Raw genomic sequence first — 24,834 nt, forward strand, 5'->3', positions numbered from 1 at the left:
ACCTGTCTTAAGTGGATTAAAAGTCAATGAATGAAAGCATTTAATAAGGGCAGTACTGTAATATATATGAAGAATGTCCAATTGTCCTACATTTACAGTGTTTTATGATAATGAAAATCTGTTAAAAATATTGTTATGATTGGTATAACAAGTACGTAAACTGACTGTGACACCTTTATACATGTAACTTCATGTTATAAGCTTCTGTGACTTTTGACCTATTGACCGAAACATGGATTTACCTCTTAATCTTCCTGCATGTAAACATAAAATATGTTGCATGGTTGTAGGACGAAGTATTCCCTAGACATCATGTGGAAACAATTTGTCTACAGACCAATATACAAACGGACCACAGGACAGATGCCAACCAAAATAACACGGCTTCTTAAAAGAGGGTCCTCTATTTCATAAAGTCTCAGCATGAACAATCTAGCCTGTGATGAGTGGCTTATGACATGCAACCTCATGGTCTACTATATCCCAATATGTTGTGTTGTTATTTTAACTATTGTCATTACTTTGCTTTAGTTGTTGTCACATGATCTATTTGTGGAAAAGAAAAGACGCCATTGTAAATTGTTTTAAAGAAGGATCTGAGAGATTGGTCTATTGTTTATTTATATGTGATATTGAAATACCATACAGTAGCAAGCCTAGTGGCAATGATGTTTTTTTTTTAATTGGGATATATGAATAATAATTTTGCAATTTACTTTATACTACACAACATAACAAAAAATTATAACTTTTTTAAAAATTTGTGGAAAATATACTTTTATTTTATTTGCCCAAAAAAAAGTTAAATGGCACCAAAGCAAGAGCCAATCGCTGTTCATAAGCTATTTTCACATTCAAAATGTTAATTTCCTAATGTTAATGAAATCCAATATACAAAACATGTTTATGATTATTTTACACACATATTTTACAGTATTAAAAGTGTACTTAATATTGAACACAGAGGACTGCACATTTTCAACAAATATACACTCATTTACTTTTCTAAATTATTCAATAAAAACAAAGGTTTAAGTATTGTTGTGTTGTTTTTTTCCTTAAAGTCACATAACATCCACCGCATGAAATGTTTGTAAAAAGTTTATGTATTTTAAATCACATTATAGTGTTAGTAAATATAAAAAATAACCTGTTACTCTGTTTATCATACCTCAACGTCCCCGATTTTAAAGAAATAATGACAAAATCGCTAAAAAGCTGCAGTTTAAGCGGGAATGAAGATGACTTTTGTAATTTGATGTGTTAATAATGACGTCATGAGCACAGGCACACTTAATATTTGCAAAAAATGTGTTGTTTTTTTCTGTTTGTGTTGCACTTTATGTTTAAAATATATGACATCTTGGTATCAAATTGTTTGTTTTGTTGAAACTGATCTATTTTACTAAAAATGATTACTTTAAAGCTGATTCCGAGTAATATGACCATCCTCCACACATGACTGATATAAGAACTTCCTGTTGACCGTGATATAAATAGAGAATATATGACTGGTGACTTTTGATATCACATGATATCAAAAGTCACCAACCATACAGTACAGCTAACGCGGCACAAACATAATCCGCGGCTATGCCACGGCCAGATTATTAGTACGCGGCGGCCAAATCGTGTGTTCACGCGGCGTATCGCCGTGGCACTCGGCATCGATCCGCGCAACGACGCCGAGTCTATGTTAACCTCGCGTACTTTCCCGGAGTAAATCCGCCGCATACGTACGCGGCGGATCGAGTGAAAAGATATCCACCTACATGTACATACATGTATGTGTAGCGCAGAATTAATTACGCGCAACTGTTAATGTTTCGTTCGATTATCATTATCATTATTAAATTTGTAATCCGAAACACACTTCCGAATTTTAATGCTAACCGACCTTTGATAAATTCTGGCGTCAAATAAACAGTGCTAAAATATCCTTTGTTTCATAAAAAGCGCGCGAAAATTATGCAGACGTGTAGAACGTCGTTTGGAAAGTTTGGGTGTATTTTGTGTTGTATAAATACATGAACATCACGTCAGGCGTAAATCGCGTGTTCAGTGGAAAAAAAACGCCCCGATTAGACGTTATTTCATCATCTCTATAAATAGTAACCAATGCCAAAATGTATTTGATACTTAAGGAAATATCGAGAATGTTTGTGTATCGTAAATATTTACCAGCATTTGCTTTAAAACTGGAATATACGGGATTATCGGGTAATTAGTAGCGATATTAACTGTATAATATGAACAAAATAAAACGTGTTTATATACGCATATTCAAACAATAGTTTTAATAAGCTGATAATTAACAAAACAACAAATACGTCTTCACCATCTTGATTATTGATGTGGCTTCAAACTGCTAATTTTCTCAGCTTAAATTTAATAGCAAAATCAACATGCAATTAATTTATAAATCCACCATATGCTGGAGCCTTGACCACTTGTATGTGCGAAAACATCATTACGTGACCTTGTTTATGTGTGAAATACATACACTACGGGCGGGAAACAAACTTAATTGGCCAGACACATTAACTATGCTTACATGTATATGCTAATACAATCCGCGCACAATAAATTTATTATGATTTTAATTATTATTATAATTGTTCTTTCAAAATTTGTTAACTACATGTAACTAATAATTTTAAAAAAGATTTTTATTTCATGATGCGCATCGACTCGGCATCATGTCGCGGATAGCGGCATGCCTCGGCGGACAGAGGCGAAGTTTCGCGGCGTAATGCGACTTGCCGTCGCATACTGACGCGGCTTCAATGACTGACGCGGCATCGACTCGTTTCGCCTTGCCGCCGCGGATCGCGAAATACGTTTGTTCCGCTTTGGCTGTACTGTATATTCTATTTATTATGCCACATTTAAGTAAATATGAAAATATTAACAAAACAAACAAAAACAAACAACCGCTTTATTTCATTGATGTACGGTAGTAAAATTTGCAAATTAGTATCAGCCTGATTCCATCCGCTAGCGTCTATGCATATTTACACATAAAAAATAGTTCGCAAGTGAGCAACAAACAATAAAATTAAAACACTCATAATTTAACTTAATAAAAAAATTGAAGCGAGAATTCGATACTTAAAATTACAATTTCTGCACTAAAAACACATTACCAATATTCTTTATAATAACACATTCGACATGTACATGTACTTCCAAGTACACACCAACCGCTATTTTCAGAGTGAAAATCTCAAACAATAAATACAATAACTGAATGGAACGGGATTTTAACGTAGTGCGCTAATTGGAAGTGATAAGAGTGATTTATTTTTCAACTTGTCCATCTCTGTAGTATACGTTTAGTAGTGAGATGTTAACGGTTTCGCTGCAAAGGCAAAGTGGGTGGGGAACGCGACTGCTTGTGGATTTTGAACTTTCTAAGGAAGCTGCTTTTGTGCACTATTCAGCGATTTTGTAAGCTGTGTGTTTGGAGTTGGAGATATATATTGCTGAGATTAATGATGTGTACGTTATTGTGACCAATGATATGCATGATATCAGTGGGAGAGCATCCTGAATCCCACATAGTCTGTGCAACCATATGTTTCCTGGCCGAGTGGTTGGTAAGTTTCATCGTTATACATACACATTACACATGTTTCATTATTTTTGCTATGTTTGACACCCATTTTTATTCTGATGAACCAACAGTCAGTGCCAGTAGTCCTACTGTCATTGGTCTGTGTGCTTGTTGAAAATAGAATGGGTTGTTTAGCTCCGAAAAGCAATGGGATATTTTTTGGATAAAGTTGCTGGCAGTGGGCTTTTCTCATCTTTGAGCAGCTACCTTGGCCCCCTCATTTTGTGAAAAAAATGTGTCGCACACTGTTCATATTGTGAAAAAATGAGTCGCGCACTGTTGAGTATTGTGAAAAATGAGTCGCGCAATGTTGAAAATTGTGAAATTATTAGCCGCTCAATCTTGAAAGTTGTGGAAAAAAATAAGTTGCTATAAACTGTTAAAAAATGAGAAAAAAAATAGTTGCTTACTTTTTAAATATTGAACATTTGCATCGCAAATTCATCAAATTTGTGCAAAAAAAGCCATTTGCTAATGAAGAAAAAGGTCCTAGTCTATCATAAAAAGGTTTTCAGTTTAAAGAAATCCTTAATTACTTTTTATCAGCCATTTCATATGCCTATATTATCATCTTTTTGATAATGATATTGTGTGCCTGTCTAAATTGTAATTTGTTCAAGTTGTGCTATAAAAATGTTATTTTAATAATCTCTATTTTGACATTTTGTCTCATGTTGGGTTTGTTAGATTTTATTATAAAATATAGTTTTTTTTAATTTTATTTGCAGAAAGTTGCAAACACACCTTTTGATGGGTCATGATCATTCTCCCAAGTTCTTGGCAAAACAGTTCTAGCCTTATCAGTTTAACCGGTCTCAGTCTTTCTCTGCCTCTCAAAGAATTCAACCCCGCTGCATTCCCATTCCGGCACAGCTTCAAATCAACCCATCTAATTACTTTTTTGGGAAAGGTGAAACTTTTTTCAACAAATTTATTATTGAATTAAGTGTTTTTATGTTATTGTTTGATCTTTGAATGTTATAGATCTTAATTCAAATAAATAGTCTAATAATATTTAATAATAATAATAATAAATAATAATTAATAATATGTATAATTTTTAGATCTAGATTTTTATTTTAAAAGTACCGGTAGTTGTGCAATGAGTGCTTAATTATTTTTTTATAAAGGTTTCTTTGTTTAATTTTCAGATTAACTAGAGTACTAGACTACCAATGTACACAAACATTTTCTGTTTTGATTAAGATGTGGAGACAGAACCAGTTTTATGTAAAATTATGATTTCAGACACTTAAAAAAAATGAATAGTTATTGTATTATTAGATATCATATGGCAGGTATTGACTAAGAAAGAATCTTTAATATGTATATTTTTTCTTAAAAAATGAACTGTTTATGTATCATAAGTAATGGCAGGTATTAACTAAGAAAGCATCTTTATTATTTATAATTTTTCTTTGTTGACATTAATTTTGTGTGTATGATATTCACTTTTTTGCCTTGCTATTTAAAGAGTGACACAAAAAAGGAACACATTTGCATCTTTTAAGTATAAGTTGTCCTGAATTCTTTTTTTGATCAAATCTGTCATGTTTATTTTTTTATTAAAACCAATTAAGTTTATTTTTGTTAAGTTAAATGTTTCTTATTATGCTGTATAATTTTTGTTATTTTTAAGTGAAGCAAGTGAGGCCCAAATTTGTATTTGTTTTATTTTTCCCATAGATGAATGCTCATTTTTTTCATGCTTTCCTTTTTTTATAAAGTTAAAGTTTTAATTATTACTTACTAGTTATGGATTTTCTGAATACAATATGAATAGTTCAGTTTGTTTACATTTTAACGACGTAAGCGATATTCCACGCCTCCAAAAAAGTAGTTCTCAGTATGGGCGGGACTAAGCAAACATTGAATGCTGCACAAAATAATGGTGAACCAAAAATGTGGGCGGAGTTAAAAGAATTATATTAATGGGCAGAGCTTAAAAGTGTTATCAGATGGGGTATCTGATAACACTTTAAAAGATCATGTCAACATCTCCACCATAAATGTGCAGTAGTGGCATAATACAAAAATATATCAGGCAACGTTATATCATGCAGGCAGATATCAATGCGGTGGTATGATAAATAGAGAATAATAGGTTACTCTCCCATCGTTTTGTAATGTATCAAGCGAGGCTTAGAATAATATAACGGCGAGGCTTGCCGAGCCTAATATATATTTCAAATTCCCAGCCTAATATACTACAAAACGATGGGACAGTAACCTGTTTTTCTGTTTATCATACCATATTTTCCTAAAAATCTGCAAAACAATCCATTTTTTATATTTAAAATGTATATTTAAAATGTAAAATGTATAAGCAGTACGGATCACTGCTGATTTTCCTGATCTGGCTTTTACTCGTTGACATACATGTAACAATGGCATTGTAAAAGAGGACACGAATAATCGTTTAGAGAAAAATAGTTGTTTTTACTATGAATGGGAAGAGTGCACCCGCTTTAATTATAAACGTCTTGAATTGGAGATCAGGAATGGACTTCAGCGACAACATTTAATGTTTGATTAAGACACATTTTTCTTTAACACATTCAAATAACACTATTACATATTGCATAAGACCCATTTGTACATGACACTGTTATTTACAAATCTCTGCATCTTGTAAATGGAACATCAAACCACAATACTTTCTAATATAAAATTGAAGTCACACTGAGTTATTTATAGCCAAATGGCAAATGTCAGTTGCCTATTCTGGATTACAGGAAAGATTTTCAAACAGACTGAGTGCGTACATGTACGTCATGTATGTGTGGCTACACAATTCAATGATTTCAGATCTAGCATGCAAACTATATTGTTTTGGTAATTGAAAGACAAATGCAAGTCAAATAACATTTACCAATATATTTTAGGTTTTCAATAATTTATTTCCATGAAATTCATGGGATCATTATTTGATATCTTAAACAGCAATATCATATTATCAACATGAGGTATTTATTAATAGTACATTCAATCTTCCCCTGACAATTTACTGACCAAGCATGGACCCTGAACGTATTGGAGACGAACTTTATCTGTAATACCTAACTGTAACTGGGCCAAAATGAATATGAAAAGAGAAGTCAGCATTTCCCTACTCTGATTAGTGTTTCATCCGATACTACAGACGTGGTTATGTTGCCAATGTTCTGGGGGATACTGTTCCAATCAGCCAAAGGAATGAATGGAGTGTATTCATTCGGGTATGTTGGCATTATGTAAAGGTCATTTAAAAGATGTTGAATGAATTTATGTTTGATATTACCCACTACTTTTAAGGCTATGACATATATGCTCACTGGGTGTCACTGGGTGTACAGTTAATCATATGCACTAATGACAAGGTCATGACCTTGACCTTTGACCTAGTGACCTGAAAATCAATAGGGGTCATCTGCGAGTCATGATCAATGTACCTATGAAGTTTCATGATCCTAGGCATAAGCGTTCCTGAGTTAACATCTGGAAACCATTTTACTATTTCGGGTCACCGTGACCTTGACATTTGACCTAGTGACCTGAAAATCAACAGGAGTCATCTGCGAGTCATGATCAATGTACCTATGAAGTTTCATGATCCTAGGCATAAGCGTTCCTGAGTTATCATCTGGAAACCATTTTACTATTTCGGGTCATCGTGACCTTGACATTTGACCTAGTGACCTGAAAATCAACAGGAGTCATCTGCGAGTCATGATCAATGTACCTATGAAGTTTCATGATCCTAGGCATAAGCATTCTTGAGTTATCATCTGGAAACCATTTTACTATTTCGGGTCATCGTGATCTTGACCTTTGACCTAGTGACCTCAAAATCAATAGGGGCATTGGCCAGTCATGATCAATGTACCTATGAAGTTTCATGATCCTAGGCATAAGCGTTCTTGAGTTATCATCCGGAAACCATTTTACTATTTCGAGTCACCGTGACCTTGACCTTTGACCTAGTGACCTCAAAATCAATAGGGGTCATCTGCGAGTCATGGTCAATGTACCTATGAAGTTTCATGATCCTAGGCCTAATTAAGTGTTCTTGAGTTATCATCCGGAAACCATCTGGTAGAGACATACGGACGGACATACGGACCGACATGTGCAAAACAATATACCCCCTCTTCTTCGAAGGGGGGCATAACAATATACAGGGCTCTTAAACCAGGCAATCACTTTTTCTAGGTAATCGAAGAAATCTAGGTAATCATAAGTAGTTTCTTGACAGCTTTAATTTCTTATTGCAGCTGGATAGAGATTTCTTCAATATTGGCAATAAAACACTAGACAAGAATTCTAGTAAACATAAAGGTAGTCTTGTCTATAAGGCTTGTGAGAATTGCTCATGCAGTGTGACTGGTCTGACAGTGATTATAGAGCTCATAATTTGTGTTGAATGCACTTTGTTTTACAAGTTAAAACAACACAATAATAAATCAAACATGAGCTCTACTTTGGACAAAGAACCCAGTGTATAATGTAAAGATATTATATAATAACTCCAAGCTAAAAGACCTCCCATACCTGAGCATTGCCATTTAATATATACTAAAATTTAGTTCTGTACTGTTTGAATTGAAACCCACCTTCCAACTTCTTGTTTTTCTGATGCATGGTTATTAAGGACAAAGGCTAATACCATCACAGGAAATATTAAACTCCCATGAATAAGAAGTTCAAGAAATGTCTTAATTATACAGTATTTCTGTGAATACAAATAACAAGTCCAGAAAATACACAATTTCAAATTAATTTCATAAGTCATTACCAAAAATTTGAAAGAAAGTGTAGTTGTAAAATTTCATTGTATTTGATACTTTTCACAAAAAAATCAGGAAAAAATGTGTTTGTTAAAATACGATAAATCAAAATTGCAAACTTGACAATACTTAATTCTCATTAAAATTGTGACATTATATAGTTTATTGATTTCTAAACACGTTTATGTGCCAAAGTATTTCAGAAATACCTGTGATCATTGAAGGCACACTTTGTGCAGCACAGCTGACTGTGGTCATCACATAACATTTCAATTTTGTCGTCCTTGTGCGCTTGACACTTCAATAGGAAACTGGCCATTCTTTCATGTCATTCCTTCCATACGCTGAATGTTTTTTAAACCACTTATCATGCAACTGAATACATTTACAACAATAAAGTTTCGAACATGTTTTGCAGTAAAAATCCGCATTTGCTTGCTCTTCGCATGACGAACAAATAAAATCCTTAACTTCATCAGAGCCTATAGCAAGAGGAGCGATATAAAATGCTGCCATTTTAATAATTGACTTAGTAAACAAAACGTAACAATTTGTTTAAAGGCAAATTCTTAATTTTAAAGTATATCTGTGATTTGAAATAAATAGTCCAGAAAATACAAAATTTAATTGTTTGTGTATTAAAACAGTCAAGCAATCACGAATTCTGTCTTGATTAGAAATTAATATGAAACTCAATTGTTTGAACTGAACATAAACCAACTTAATTGTCAAATGACATTCAACAGTCTGAATTTAGCAGTAAACACTGTTACTGTTATTGGACTATTGGGTCATGTGAATATTGAATATACAGTGAAACCTTGATATTAAAACCACACATGGGACTTTTTAAAAGTGGTCTTAACAGCAAGGCAGTCTTAATTGCTGAGTTTCCATGATGGACCGATACTGCAAATGGTTCAATATTCAATGAATGTTACTCTGTTTGCATGAACTTTAGCATAGCTTAAACAGGAAAGTTTCTCATAACTAACAATTTCTAAAGTGAGCGTACATTTTTCAATGGTTAATGCTGATACAAGGAGTCACTGATTCAGCCGACACAACAATATACAGTAGAAAATAATGAAACAAAATGGGAACAACTTTATGAACAAGTTTTGTTGTCACAATATTGTTAATAAGTTATCAGCTGCATACACATTTTATAAAACAGATAAATGATCAACTATAAAAAAAGCGAACAGAGCCGATTAAATAATGTTTTGGAGAAACGGAACAAAATAAAAATTGACACACCTCCTTCTTCCCAATACCCAATAAACCGCCCACTGCCCATGGTATTTCCCATTACTCGTGTTGATTTAATCAATCTTTTCTTTAAACAAGAGGGCCATGATGGCCCTGAATCGCTCACCTGACTCATTAAGATCAGATGAAAACTATGAGCTCTATTTTCTACACAGGTATGTCTATGATTTGACCTAGTGACCTAGTTCCTGATTCTAGATGACCCAAATACAATCCCAATCCAGATTTCATCAAGATAAACATTCTGACCACAGTTCATAAATATTGGATGAAAACTGTGACCTCTATTGTCAACACAAGGTTTTTCTATTAATTTGACCTAGATTTTTACCCCAGATGACCCAAATACAATCCCACCCAGATTTCATCAAGAATTCTGACCAAATTTCATAAAGGTTGGATGAAAACTGTGATCTCTAATGTCTACACAAGGTTTTTCTATTATTTGACCTAGTGACCTAGTTTTTGACCCCAGATGACCCAAATAAAATCCCAACCCAGATTTCATCAAGATAAACATTCTGACCAAATTTCATAAAGATTGGATGAAAACTGTGACCTCTATTGTCTACTGACCTCTATTGTCTACAGAAGGTTGTTCTATTATTTGACCTAGTGACCTTGTTTTTGACCCCAGATGACCCAAATACAATCCCAAACCGGATTTCATCAAGATAAACATTTTGACCAAATTTCATCAAGATTGGATGCAAACTGTGACCTCTACTGTCTACACAAACAAATTGTTGACGGACGGACGCACGGACACACGCAGGCACATAAGCTCACCGTGTCACTTCATGACAGGTGACCTAAAAATATGTGTTGGAGATAAACATGAACAGTTGTGGTTAAAATCCCATAGAAACAAGGGCTGTTTGTAAAACATGCATGCCCCCCTATATGGGCTATAAGTTGTAGTAGCAGCCATTGTGTGAATACGTTTTTTGTGACTGTGAATGGTGGTGGTGGTGGTGGTGGTGGTGGTGCTGGTGGTGGTGGTGTAGTAGTAGTAGTAGTAGTAGTAGTAGTAGTAGTAGTAGTAGTAGTAGTAGTAGTAGTAGTAATAGTAGTTGTAGTAGTAGTAGTAGTAGTAGTAGTAGTAAGTAGTAGTAGTAGAAGTTAGTAGTAGTAGTAGAAGTAGAAGTAGTAGTAGTTAGTAGTAGTAGTAGTAGTAGTAGTAGTAGTAGTAGTAGAAGTAGTAGTAGTAGTAGTAGTAGTAGTAGAAGTGGTAGTAGTAGCAGTAGTAGTAGTAGTAGTAGTGGTAAAAGTAGTAGTAGTAGTGGCAGTAGTAGTAGAAGTAGTAATAGTAGACGTGGTGGTGTTGGTGTTGGTGGTGGTGGTGGTGGTGTAGTAGTAGTAGTAGTAGTAGTAGTAATAGTAGTTGTAGTAGTAGTAGTAGTAGTAGTAGTAGTAGTAGTAGTAGTAGAAGTAGTAGTAGTAGTAGAAGTAGAAGTAGTAGTAGTAGTAGTAGTAGTAGTAGAAGTAGTAGTAGTAGTAGTAGTAGAAGTGAGTAGGTAGTAGTAGTCGTAGTAGTAGTAGTGTAGGTAAAAGTAGTAGTAGTAGTAGTGGCTAGGTAGTAGTAGAAGTAGTACTAGTAGACGGTGGTGGGTGGTGGTGGTGGTTGGTGGTGGTGGTTGTGGTATGTAGAGTAGTTCAAGTAGTACTAGTAGTAGTAATACTAGTTAGTAAGTAGTTGAAGTTGTAGTAGTATAGTAGTAGTAGTAGTAGTTAGTAGTAGTAGTAGTAGTAGTAGTAGTAGTAGTAGTGGTCGTAGTAGTTAGAAGTTAGACAACGTTCGTAGTAGTCGTAGTAGTCATAGTAGTAGTTAGTAGTAAGTAATAGTCGTAGTAGTAGTAGTAGTAGTAGTAGTAGTAGTAGTAGTAGTAGTAGCAGTAGCAGTAGCAATAGTAGAAGCAGTAGCAGCATTACAAGACCAATACTTAAAAATGATCAAATGGGAAAAGGTAACCTAGCAATGGCAGTAAATATGGGGCTCATTTACAGGTCGGATTTGGAATCTCTGCTGTATTCATTTTGAATGAATTAAAGGGAGGCAAATCTGTAATAAAAGGAACATGCATAAACCGTAGTTGTTTCCCTTGTTTGAACCATGCTAAATCCTTACAAGTTTGGAAAGAATTGGATGAAAAATTTGGACTTTATTGCATAAACACCATTTTCTCAATTCAAGGGGAGGTAATTCTGTACTTCATGGACCAATAATGCTCATTTTTTGTAGGGTTCGTGTCCTCATTGATATAAAGACACTGTGCAAATTTGGAAAGGATCGGACAAAAAATGTGGAAGATTTTTGAAAGTTTTCACAAAATAGGCAAAAACGAATAAACATGCAAAGTTCTACGAGCTCCTGCAGCCATGTTTTTTGACGAATCAAATTTCTTTGAACAACTTTTTCAGGGGAGCCTTCAAAGGTCATCCCTGTGAATTTTTTTGAAAATCTGATGAGTGGTTTCTGACAAGAAGATTTTTTAAGGTTTTTACCATATATGGTCATGGCGGACATCTTGGTTATGTGATCAATTTTTTTTTAACAATTCTTTTGTCCCAAGACCTAGGGATGCTCCACATGAAATTTAGTTGAAATTGGCTCAAGTGTTTAGTAGAAGAAGATGTTTACAAATTGTTTACAGACAGACAGACAGACAAACAGACAGACAGACGGACGGACGCCGGACGGTGAGTGATCACAATAGCTCACCCCGAGCTATCGCTCAGGTGAGCTAAAAACAACTCTTTAAAGTGGGTATATACGATTTTGTCAAATATTTATGAATTTATATAAACTGTGTAAAAAACTTATTATATATATATATTCTAGGTTGGCGCTAAGGAAAAAAAATTAGTAGCCAAATTTCAGCACCACGATGACGACCCACATTATAACCTTTTTGCTCAATGAACGACATAATCATTATCATGAATCTATAGGTATCAATAATGACTGTATTAAATTATCAATGAAGTCACATATAAATAAATTATTTGTCACGTGAAATAAAATAATTTCATTTTTTTTTTTTTTCATTTATATTTATTTTCATGCACTGGCATAAACAGTATACAATGTTAGAACTTTCAGATATGCCCCGGTCTTTGATTGGGTGGGTCTTGCGTAACTCCTATTCGTACCCCCCCTTCTCCCAATAATTTTTGCCGTAGTCTGGTGCTTCTTGATTCTTGACAAATACATTTACTGCAATGTATTTACATTTACTGCAATGTATTCTTGAAATTACATATTTTTCCATATTTGCAATATATAATTTATTCAAACGTACCGGTAAATTTGTAAGTCTGTGCATATACAGAACGGCTAGGCTATATTTAGTTACACATTGCCTGTTTTTTAAAAAGCATGCTTTGCATTCGTAGAACTTGGCATTGCAGATGACAGCAATAATTTCGCGCTTTTTCTTATAACATGGGTTCTTCATGGCATACCGGTATTAATGCTTATATAGTGAATAGTTATTATCACGTGGCTGTAGAAAAACGGTGTAAATCAGTTCTACAAATAGACATATATATATATACATGCACTGGATTTAATTTGTTACCGCATCAAATTATTAACGGGTTTTGTTTTTCACAACTTACTCGCCGTTAGTAAATTTACACTGCTCACCAATTGCAATAACTGCTCATAATTAATAATTGTTTACAGTACGGTAAATAGGTGTGATGATGATGCCCGAAACCGCTTTTAATGTACTGCTTTATTTACCGGTTTTATATCACGTATTAATGCTACAACAGTGATTCATTGTTAATAAACCTGCGATAAACGCTTACTCTGTGACCGACGTCAATCAAAAATAATAATCGCTATATAACTCCGCCTCCATAAACATTCTCGTAACCGATTGGACGTTAAATATCACAGTTTGGCAATACCGAGTTCTCTTTAAAAGTAGGGAATATTATATACTTATAGAGAAATATCAGGGTTTTTTGCAATCGCCATTTTCATTCACATTTTAAACTTTAATCGCCAGCTGAAAGATTCAATTGCCTTTGGCGATTTTGGCGATCGGAAACGCTAACATAGATATATTTCAATATAAATTAAAACAAAAGTTAAGAAGAACATGTGTCGAAAAATGCGAAATAAGCCAGATATTTAATTCTGAAATTGAAAACGGCTGTACAGCCGAATTCGCCAGCATGTATACCATACATGTACGATGTGCATCTAAACTTAGTTTAACGGTTTATTTGAATTATACGACACACAAACACTATCTCCGATCCTAACACAAAGACGAATGCTTCGGTTATTGTAGGAAAATATGTACGTCACTATCGGCTCGGGCGCTAATTTGTCTTTGCTGCATTTTATGAAATTCGGCTTTAATGTATAATTTTTCTTGCCTATTTTGTGTTATTGTAACATATTTTATCAATATATTACAATTAAACACATATAAAAAATCGCATATACCCGCTTTAAGTATTTGCTTAACCCATTTGAATAACAGTATGGCATACAGGCCATTTTTATATCAATCATCAACAAAACAATTTTACACAATAATTCTTACTGTTAAATTATTGGCTGTCTTTAATCTTTAAAGTGTGTACCAAACAATAACCAATTGACACATACATTGTTCGATCATATTAATTAATTTTCAATCAAGAATTAAGGGTTCACAACATAAACAAGGGCTGAAAAATCTAACACCTCACAGTATATGCAATACTGTTCTTGTTAATTGGGTCACAATGACGTTGTACACAATTCCTATTGAACCAAAACCCCAAATTTAGTAAGGTGTGAAAGTAACTAGTCACTTGGTAGGTGTCAATTAAGATAAAACATTTTGATTGGTACTGATTAAAGTGGTCATAAAAGATGTTAGCTGGTTGGTTGAATAAGTGAGTGTATCGTCCATTCAAATATAGAAGGAACACTTTAGGATTTAAAATTGTCTAACACAGATTAAAAGTAATGTTGCTTAAGCAAAGAACTGTTTTTAATGTTATGATTAGTAATTTAAATACAAAGTGTTATCTTACCTATGAAAACCTTATGCCAATTGGAACAAATGTTCCCAATATTATAAGGACACCATACAAGTTAAAACACATATGAACTGAACAGTATTAAGATTTGATTTTCTTTGTTTTCATATTGTATATAAAGATTACAGATTATTCATATTGTGTATATTAAGATAAATAAAAGATGTTTAGAGATTATGTTATGTGTGATGCAATATTTTATACATGTACATTTTAATGAGCCAGTCTAGCTATGTATTAAAAACGACTAGTTTTCTTTTTTAAGCAGTGTGCATGTAAGCCTGAATAGTATTCAAAAGGTCTTCTGAATATGCTGCTTAAAATTATTCAGAAAATGTATAACAATTAAAAGCAGACAAAGACTGACCATAATTATTTGGCTATTAGAAATGTCATTTTTCCAAGAGATTGGCTAAAGTTACAACTTGACATTTTCTTACCATTACCACTTTCACCTTTTATCTAATTATTCAATGATTCTAGAAGTAAATGCACCATCTATTCTTTTTCTTTGACTTTTTGGGTAAAGCACACAACATATATATTTATACTGTTGAGTGTCTCTATATTTTAGCGTAATTGCTGAAAAGCTCAAAGCTCAAAGCTTAATTAAGACACTCTAAGGTCTGTTTCCTGTAAAAACGAGAGCGCCGATGGCGTTAAAAGCATAGGTGCAAGATACAGGGAAGTTGCTGCTTAAGTAAATGTTAAGGGAACAGTTGACTGAATGAAAAACTAAAAGGCTATCAAGAAGAAAAGTTATTTTTATGATTAAGTACAAATAATGAAACAGGAAGTGAGGAAATATTGCAAATCTTCCTATAACAATCGGAATATCAGGAACACGTATTAAGTGAGCTTGGTATTTTGCGAGAAAGTAAATGCCCGGATGTAAATGTTATTTTTGGCTGGACGTTTATTTCTGTTTTTGTTTTACACTTATGGTGTATCATGGTGAATCAGCTACTCAGTTACAAAATGGCGTCACGTGGTATAATGTAGTTCTATATCGCCATCCGCGAATTTCTCAAATCAATAATTTCAAACAATTACCGACTATTTAAATAGATAATCTTTCCATTTACATCAGTGTTTGAAACGCTTATGAAAAATAATTACCCAAGCCTTTCAAACTTTAAGCACGGACAGATCTGTATCGAACTATTCTTTTCACAAATGAAAATAGACGCTACCCTGTTCGTCTGCATCAAGAATTTGTCGTAAAAATTGTGGCAAACGTTAGATGCAGACGTGCACAACAGATTTAGTTCTGAATACAGATTTCTGAATGCAGATTTTTATAGAAACTCCTCACAGCAGTTACTTCCCTTGCTTCGCCCGGTCAGTAACTTCTAGTATAAGGGAGACCACTGCGTAGGAGATTGAGATTTATAGTGCAGATAAAATTGTTTTACGAACGAAATTTGTTTTAGGTTATAAGAAGATTTTTTGTCATAAAACGGTCTTAGAAAAATTCACTAAAAAATGTGTAAGCAATATTCTTAGAAGAAAACATTGGAAAAATGTTTCCAAATTTTTTTTGTAGAATTACCATATACTATATTAAATAGAAAGTTCGTCTGATTTTTGATCAGGTAAGGCTTCATAATGGTCAACCGTATCATGTGCATTTTCGAAATGTAGTATATACCTTAAGCATAGGTGCGTTGTGTGTAGCAGTGGTGGTGGGTGGTGGTGGTGGGTGGTGGTGGTGTGTATTGGTGTGTGTTGGTTGTGGGTGGCAGTGGTGGTTGGTGGTGGTGGTGGGTGGTGGTGGTGTGTATTGGTGTGTGTTGGTTGTGGGTGGCAGTGGTGGTTGGTGGTGGTGGTGGTAGGTGGTGTTGATGGTTGGTGGTGGGTGTAAGTTGGTAGGTGGTGGGTGGCAGATATGATGCTGGGTGGCTGTGGTGGTGGTGGAGGTGAGTGGCAGTGGTGGTCGATGGTGGTGATGGTGGGTGGTGGTAAGGGGTGGTGGTGGTGGTGGTTGGTAATGGCGGTGGTGGTGGTGATGGTGGGTGGTGATTAGTGGTGAGTGGTGGTGGGTGATGATAGTTGTGGTGGGTGGTTGTGATGGTGGTAGCGGTGAGTGGCAGTGGTGGTGGTGGGTGTTGGTTAGTCGTGGTGGTGGTTGGTAGTGCTGCAACAATACGCCAAAAACTGTATTGCAATATATTGTCAGTTCAAAAACCCGTATTGCAATATATCGCAATATATTGCTAACTTGTACCAAAATTATAACTTGCCAATAACCCGATAATCCCGTATATTCCAGTTTTAAAGCAAATTTTGGTAAATATTTACTATATACCGGTACATGTGCTCAAGAATAACAAGAAACACAAACATTCGCAAATTTTATTAAGTATCAAATACATTTTGGCATTTGTTACTATTTAAAGATGTGATGAAATAACGTCCGACCCGGGCGTTTTTTTCCACTGAACACGCGTAATTCACCTGACGTGATGTTCCCATTTTTATTCAACACAAAATACACCCATACTTTCCATGCGACGTTCTACATGTCTGTATAATTTTTGCGCGCTTTTTATTGAGACAAAGGATAAAGCAATTTTTTATTTGACGCTATAATTTTTTATTGTTGCATTAGCATTAAAATTTTGAAGCGTATTTCAAAAAGGACATGGTTCACTAACCACCCAAAAACGCCCCAAAAATCAATGAAATCAAATTTTCAAAAATGTCATTTTTTTATTTTGTATTCATCTTCTATAACATTTAAATTGCACAAAAAGTCAAATTTTATAAGTGTGCCTTGTTTTCAATTGTAAAAAAAAATCATGATAAAAGTACATCACACACAAGAAAATGGCGAATTTACACTAAATTTCTTTGTTTCATCAACAAATAAACTGTCAGCGCACGAGAACACTATGACAAACTTTGTCTTAAACAATAGCAAAAACAACAAAAGACAAAATACTATATTTTTGTGACGGTGTAATTGCGCGCTCATATCTTACTTAAAAAAAATGTGTAACCCAGTGCTGATCTCCGAGAACCCACAATGCTTTGAACCTATCTTTTTAACCCTATATTAAACAAGAAATATCTTTAAAAAAGATATACGGCGTAAATAGTTTAATGAATGAGATCAAGGATAGCGAATGTCTTTTTCTGTGCAGTTCTTAGCTGCATCACACGCAGTACGGGATGTTACGGGGAGTTTTCGCGGCTTATTTTACATTATAACATATTGCTGGTCATAAACCTATAGATACAAAACAGAAAACCAAAAGAAGAATGGAAGTGAAATTTAAACATATGAGTCAACCGGCCACACGAGAAGTATCCGTATTTATAGGCGCGTTCTTCGAACAAACCTGTTTTAGTGGTTTGTCGGGCATTGCTATTTGATTCGATTATTAACAGTATCAATTATCATCGTGCTAATGCTTAAAGTGATATTATGGGCATTTTGCACTGTTGAATTGAGCTGAAAAGAATTAACAGGTCAAAATAGTTAGTTAAAATGTGGTTACTGATTAATTATCTGCAACTCACCTTGCTACCAGTTGTTTATAAAAATATATTTTATATTCGATATTCTTACGTGACCGACCCAGTCCTGTAAGCTGAAATGATCCGTAAAACAATTTCGTGTCTTTGTGTCGTATGAACAAATCTGCACTAAAACTAAATTTAGGTTCAACTCGTAAACGCATGATCAGTTGTCAAACGAAAGTACGGTTGATATTCAAATGCATTATTTTTCTCTTTCTGGTATATTGTTTTAGTATGATGATGCTGCATTAATTAATATAAGTGTATATGAAGTAGAAACATCAAAAATAATCAACGGTTGCGATAGACACCTATAAACTGTTACATGCTCATAATATCACTTCAGTACATTAAGCAATATGGACGAATAATTATTGTTAAATTTATCAACAATAATATTTATCATTGTATTGTTGAAAACACATTAAGAATCTATTATTTACATACCATAATTATATTGCTGAATATCTTCATTTAACATATTTCTGGTCTAAAGAAAATTCCAGGTCACCTAGTTCACGGATAGCATCTTTATTATATAACGATTATTTTACTGGCCGCCAACTCCGGTGATGACCTGTATATAAACTCTGAATGTCCGCGAATTGACCCGATATACCTCGCGGGTTGAAATGCAATGCTTTAAAGTGAGGCCTCGCTTCCATTGCTCTTTATACTTTTACATGTTAACATGTTGACAGGAATAAGGAAGTAAGTACTAAATATGAGAACATAGCCTTTTAAGTATAAACGCTCTTGCGCTGGTAATACTCTGAAAATAAAAGGTGTACGCACAAACTGTATTGATGTCGAGAATTGAGTGTAAAACTGTTCTATCTATTAAGCCTTTTCATTCGAGATAAAATTGTTTCATACAGTAAAACAGTGTTACAAAGACGCGGATATGTTTCCAATGTTCTGGTTGTATACTCAAATCAGCCAATGGAATAAATGAAGTGTATTCATTCGTACCTAGCCGCGGGAAATTTTATTGGAATTTTATTGGACACTTACAAAGGTCAAGTCAGGGTGAAAAGCTGGCTTATGCAGCTTACGCCGAAAAAAACACTGCTTAAAATACCACTTATTACCAAAATTTATTAGACGTTTTAAGTCTGAAATGGCAAAATAATGATCTTATCAATGTTGGTGTTAAAAAAAGAGGCCATAAGAAACGATTTTGTGTACGCGTCATTCGAAAATAACTGGGTACGAATAGCGTCGGTATCCAATGTAAACAAAGTGCAGACGACGCGTTTTCCAAAGTCGGATTTACCCGATATCTTAAAGGTAAGTTGGCATTTAGATAAACAATTATTTTTTCTATTAAAAAAATGATGGTTTACCAATTTCATGGTCCATAATTATGGCTTACTATATCGTTTGTCATAATCCATTCGCGCGATTACGAACGATGTCACTGTTAAAGTAGATATATACTGGTTAGCGAGTAGTGCTCGGACGTAATAACGGGCTTTGTTTAATAACTTTCTTAATAATACGAAATATTTTTTTTAAAGTTATTGATACATTCTGGGTTCTTTATTTACAAGCAAGTGCAAACAAAACATTGTGTGATATGCGCATGCATTTTTACGAGGACCGAATTTGGGGCCATTAAAGGGAGGTAATTTTCCACTGTACAGAAGTACATGTATGTACCGGACATTTATAAAAATTGAGTTATTGGAAACAAATTAAAGTTAATATGAAACATTCCTGAACACGTTAAGATAACGTAAATACATTAATTTGATAGTGGAATATGTCGTCTTATGTGTGTGTAAATAAAGTTTATAGAGAATAATAGGTTAGTGTTGATTATAGATCAGGTTTATCATGCGAGGCTTAGAAAACAAAAAGCACAAGCCTTGGCGAGTGCTTTTTCGTTTTCGTGCCGAGCATGATATACCTGATCTATAATCAACACTAACCTATTATTCTATTTATCCCACTTTTTATTCAGTAAACTTTTTTTATTTAAACAAAATAAGTTTTCATGAGTGTTTGTCGTACTTTGATAATGACTGTAGTGTAACCAAGGTCAGTGTATTACTCCGCGTTCCAAAAATAACCGCTGATCAAATAATCATTTTTTTAAATCAGAATATCGTTCTGTAACAAAGTGTCGAGCGTTATTAATTACAATTTTAATCATATTGAATTGCAAATCTTTAAGTTTTATGATATCAATATGACATTAAGTTGTTATATACAAGGAACTACATTTGTTTACAACGTAGCCTAACACCACACACAATTCACTTTCGATATCAAACTATCGAGTCGATCACGAGGTGCACAATATTTGCTTCTTTGTTATAATATGTGGTTATTCGTGACGAAATAACAAAGATTACTTGGATTTAAGCTAATTATATACATTAACATTTTGAATGTTGAAAGTGGCACCAAAGAATTGTGAGGCAAAGTTGTTCGAACTAGAGAAAGACATTTGCTCGTGAAGTGACTGGGTGGGGCGAACATCAAGATCAACTTGTTCGACGGTAGACAGTGGTTGTCTAGGCTGCATTTCGGCCATAGTTTCGGTGCATGAAAGTGAACAAGAGGAATCTGTTGGATTGTTACATTTACTGGACTGAGCAAGAATGATCACTGTTGCTGCTGTTCAACAGATATGTTGGAATAATTGGTTATGGACTGGACATTTTTGTGCCCTGTTATGGCCATGGTTTCAGTGGCTGGAATGTTTGCATTTCGAAGTTTTTGGACCAGTAATTTGCGAACTGAGTGGTTCGTTATTCTCTTGTGCTTGAGAAAGCCGGCGTCTTTTGCCATGGCCTTCAGCATCTGACCTAACTTGTTGACACCCAATTGTTGACGCAAAAATCACCGCGATGCAGTGTAATTTGTGCGTATTGCCAGGTAGAAAAGATGCTTTGAAGAAAAATCAGATGGACGCATATCCGAGTACAGCTTGTAAATGAACACAGGATTTCTTGGTCCAGACAATTGTTTTCTACGGTCAAAGGGGAGCAACTCGAACTGACTTCTTCAAAGGGGAGCAACAACAACAGAACCTATTTGCATAGTGTTAAATTTACCTAATACTAGGTTTTAATGACAATAAATGCCAAAAAACTCGTTTTTTGCTACTTTCCTTTGTTTTAAAGTCATTAAGATTGACACACATTTGAGATTGTTTTTATTATTGATGCACTTGGCAAATACAGGTGACAATGTGCGTGGGAAAAAGTAGTCCCGGTTCGGCAGTTGATGACGTCATTTCGTGCCATTGATTATAGCCTTGCCGTTGATTATAGATGAAATTTAATCAACGGGGCTTTAATCAACCGATTTCACTGTAAAAGTGGGATAAAATGTGTTTTCCAATATCGGTGCAAACAAAGATCTATTAATAAACACGTAGATCTATATTTTAAGATTTTTGATCAAACGATAATATCCTTTTTCAAGGGAGAAAATCCAAACAATTAGTATTTAATGTTAACTGAGATTTTCTGCTATTTCTTTGAAATGTTTACTAGGTACATTTTGCAAGCAATTCAGATATCTGTATACAACAAAAAGTGCCGATTTTAAATGTACGAAAACAATAATTTAAATAGTGTTTGAGTGTCAGCAACAGCAGTTTGTGGTTAAAAAATATTGTAAAGTAAAATAATCTGCCTATTATAGTAGACGAACGAAAATCACAAGCACACGGATATGGTTTCGGTACAGTCTCGGCGATTTAAAGCGAAAAAGTGCTGATTTTAACATTCAAATCTGCTCATTTTGGAAGATGTTGTAAACATGACAATAAATATGTTATTAAACTATTCATAATTGCAATTTCTTTGCGAGATAAATTGTGTGTTATTGAAGCTGAAAATGTACTCTTTTTATTAGCTGAGAAATCTAATTTTACTCATAAGTTAACTTTAACTATACTGTATACTTACCACTCTTATTGATCACCGTGGCGCAATGGATAAGATACTCACATTCATTTGCTCTACGTCCAGGCTATCCGAGATCGTACCCGCGTAGATTTTGTTTCTAAATCTTATTTTAATTTCAGGATGGTGAAAGCCTACAAATGCATTTGCTGTAATAAGCGTGCAAAACCAAAAGATCGTCGTCCATTGACTGACACTGTTAAAAACTATCTACGAAGGGTCTTTCCTGCTGTAGATCCAACAGACAGTGATGTCATTTGTTTTCAATGTCGAGTCAAAAGCTACAAGAATGCCCCAAAGCCTAGGCAATGTTCAGACAACATCAGCAATGATCCGGACTACCAACCCCAACCATCTACATCCAGACAGCCATTTAGCCCATTATCAGTAAGTAGCCCTTAGATCTATTTACAGTGCTTTTACATCTGTAAAATAGTATGTAAAGGAATCTTAAATCCTATGCAGTCTTTAAAAAAAAATACGTATCTTCAGCTTGTTACAATTGTTAATCGTCGGATACCCACGGCTGCTGATTACGCTCCGCTCAAACATCACTTAGGAATGGAGAGTAACGTAATGAATAGACCGGTGGTGTCCGACGATGAACAATTGTAACAAGCTGAAGATACGTATTTTTTTCTATACAAAATATGCTCAAATGCGGAGGACATGAGGCTTATTTGGATTTATATATGTTCGTCTGTATGTCTGTCTGTCTGCATATCCGTCATCTGTAGACACACTTTTGTTTTTGTATATCTAAGTGAGGCGTCAACAGAATCCAATAAAATGTCATACTTATATACAATTCAATATCGTGCATCCGCCTGACATTTTGTTTGTTGGATGCATTTTAAAATGGATTGCCTTACAAGACACCATAAATGAGTATTAATCACATTTTGTGATAGTTCAAGTTTTAATGTGTATAATGATAAGTCGTTTTCTTTATTTATGATTTTCTTTTGATAAACCTTACAATCCCGACAAGTCACTAACCCAAACTTGCAAAACGCATAGATTGCCATTTTTATAATAATCTTTCATTATCATTTCACAGATCAGATGGGTGGTCGAATCGGCAAACGCTAGAATCAAGAGATTCAAATATCTAGATCATGTGATGCCAAATAGCCAGCTGCCATTTATTGGTGACTTTGTTAGAATTGTTTGCGCTATCTCAAACAAATACTTCCCCCCTCTAAGTTCCCCAGACCAAGTCGAACAAGATGAATTGATTGCCAAAAAGATGCTGCAACAAAATGAAAAAGAAAACGAGCTGAAAATGTTAGTAGAAGAGAAAGGTCTTGCTAGGAAAAAGACAATTTGGCGGCCTATTGAAGATTGTGAAGTACAGGGATTTCCGCGTTTAAGTGATGAACAGCTAAGTGAACTAACACTTGGTGTTTACCAATTGCGTTTGAGTTCCAGCTACATGCAAGAGCATACAACTGGAAATTGTGACATTAAAGTGCATGTTCACGAGCAAAGATTGATTTCTGCAAAATTGCAAAGTCGCCATACATCTAGCAGAAGGTACATGCTGTGGATACGTCACAGTGAGGATATGGTCGAATCATGGTACTGCCAATGCAAGACTGGATCGCGAGTGGTTGGAATGTGTTCACACATTGCAGCTGACTGGTCTGGTTCTTGTCTGCCGGTAGATATCAGCAAAAGGAAAGTTTGGGGGTTCGAGACTGGGGAAAGTACCTGTCTGACGCTTCTGCAATTCGTATTGATGATTCAAGTTTTAGCGAGAGTGATAGCGAAGTTTTTTAGACTGATTATATTTCATTCTACCAGGGTCTCCATGCACGTTTCATATACAAGTTTTTAAGCATTGGCTTTGTGTTAGCACTGGGATACCTTGAGACATAAGTGGAAATTGCTCATTTTGACAATAACGTCATTTTCAATTGGGACCTGCTATAATTGGAAATGATGTGCATGGATACATGCTTTTAATCAAAATGTATGCATAGTCATGTTAACAAAAATGTTATGAGCAAACAATATGTTACTGGTTTAACATTTAGATAATTAGTTACTTAACATATGTTAAGATCTATATAATTCATCAAACAGATGAAGGGTTGCTTTTGTTTCCTTTTCCTTATTAATTGTTTATATTTCTGATCATTCTCGTTTACGCTAATAGCTATGAACTGTCTTCTTTTTCACTCTAGCGTGTAAATGGAGACGAAGTCCGTTGTAACATAAAATATAGATAATAGTATGCTACTGAATTATGAAATGAATGTTATCAATCAGGGGTTGGGAGAATTGACAAATCTACGAGGTTTACCGTCACAACTCTAGTGCATTCAGTTACAACGAACGTTTGCCAATCATCGTTCGTTTTCGATTCGGTCTTATTGAACGATTGGTTTCGCTATCGATCTACCTCCCGAAAGGGTTCGCTTCGGTTCGCGAAATATAGCGAACATTCGCTGTAACTGAAGCTGGATTGGTCATTGTCGGCTCGGGTACTACTTACATGTACCCCGGGTACTCTTAATTATACTTACATGTACCCCGGGTACGGTTAATATATGTACTTAAACGTACCCGGGAAATTCAACGCTTAATCGGTCGTTGTCGGCTATTTTTTTTAATTAATTATATTTACATTTATGTTAATTTTCTGTAAAATGGCCTTTATGTTATTGAAACTCGTACC

The 24,834-nt window shown here is 34.6% G+C and overlaps 2 protein-coding genes across 12 annotated transcripts in view; one reads left to right on the forward strand and one right to left on the reverse strand.

Moving 5' to 3' along the window:
• The window catches only part of LOC127848097 (uncharacterized), a 211,175-nt gene that overhangs the window by 45,257 nt on the left and 141,084 nt on the right, over positions 1-24,834 (reverse strand). The window contains exon 1 of one of the 11 annotated variants that reach the window (XM_052380400.1): positions 8,592-9,014. The exons of the other annotated variants lie outside the window; for them this stretch is intronic. The gene's annotated coding sequence lies outside the window, so the exon portion shown is untranslated. Of the gene's footprint in view, positions 1-8,591; positions 9,015-24,834 lie in introns of those variants that run through there. 11 annotated transcript variants of the gene reach the window in all.
• Positions 19,370-24,172, forward strand: LOC127848099 (uncharacterized). Its single transcript, XM_052380405.1, has 3 exons — positions 19,370-19,518; positions 22,274-22,538; positions 23,212-24,172. Exons 2-3 carry the CDS (start codon positions 22,275-22,277, stop codon positions 23,989-23,991), a joined length of 1,044 nt encoding a protein of 347 aa, XP_052236365.1. The 5' UTR covers positions 19,370-19,518; position 22,274; the 3' UTR covers positions 23,992-24,172.

This window comes from Dreissena polymorpha, chromosome 10, assembly GCF_020536995.1.
Source record: "Dreissena polymorpha isolate Duluth1 chromosome 10, UMN_Dpol_1.0, whole genome shotgun sequence".
Classification (NCBI taxonomy): Eukaryota; Metazoa; Mollusca; class Bivalvia; order Myida; family Dreissenidae; genus Dreissena; species Dreissena polymorpha.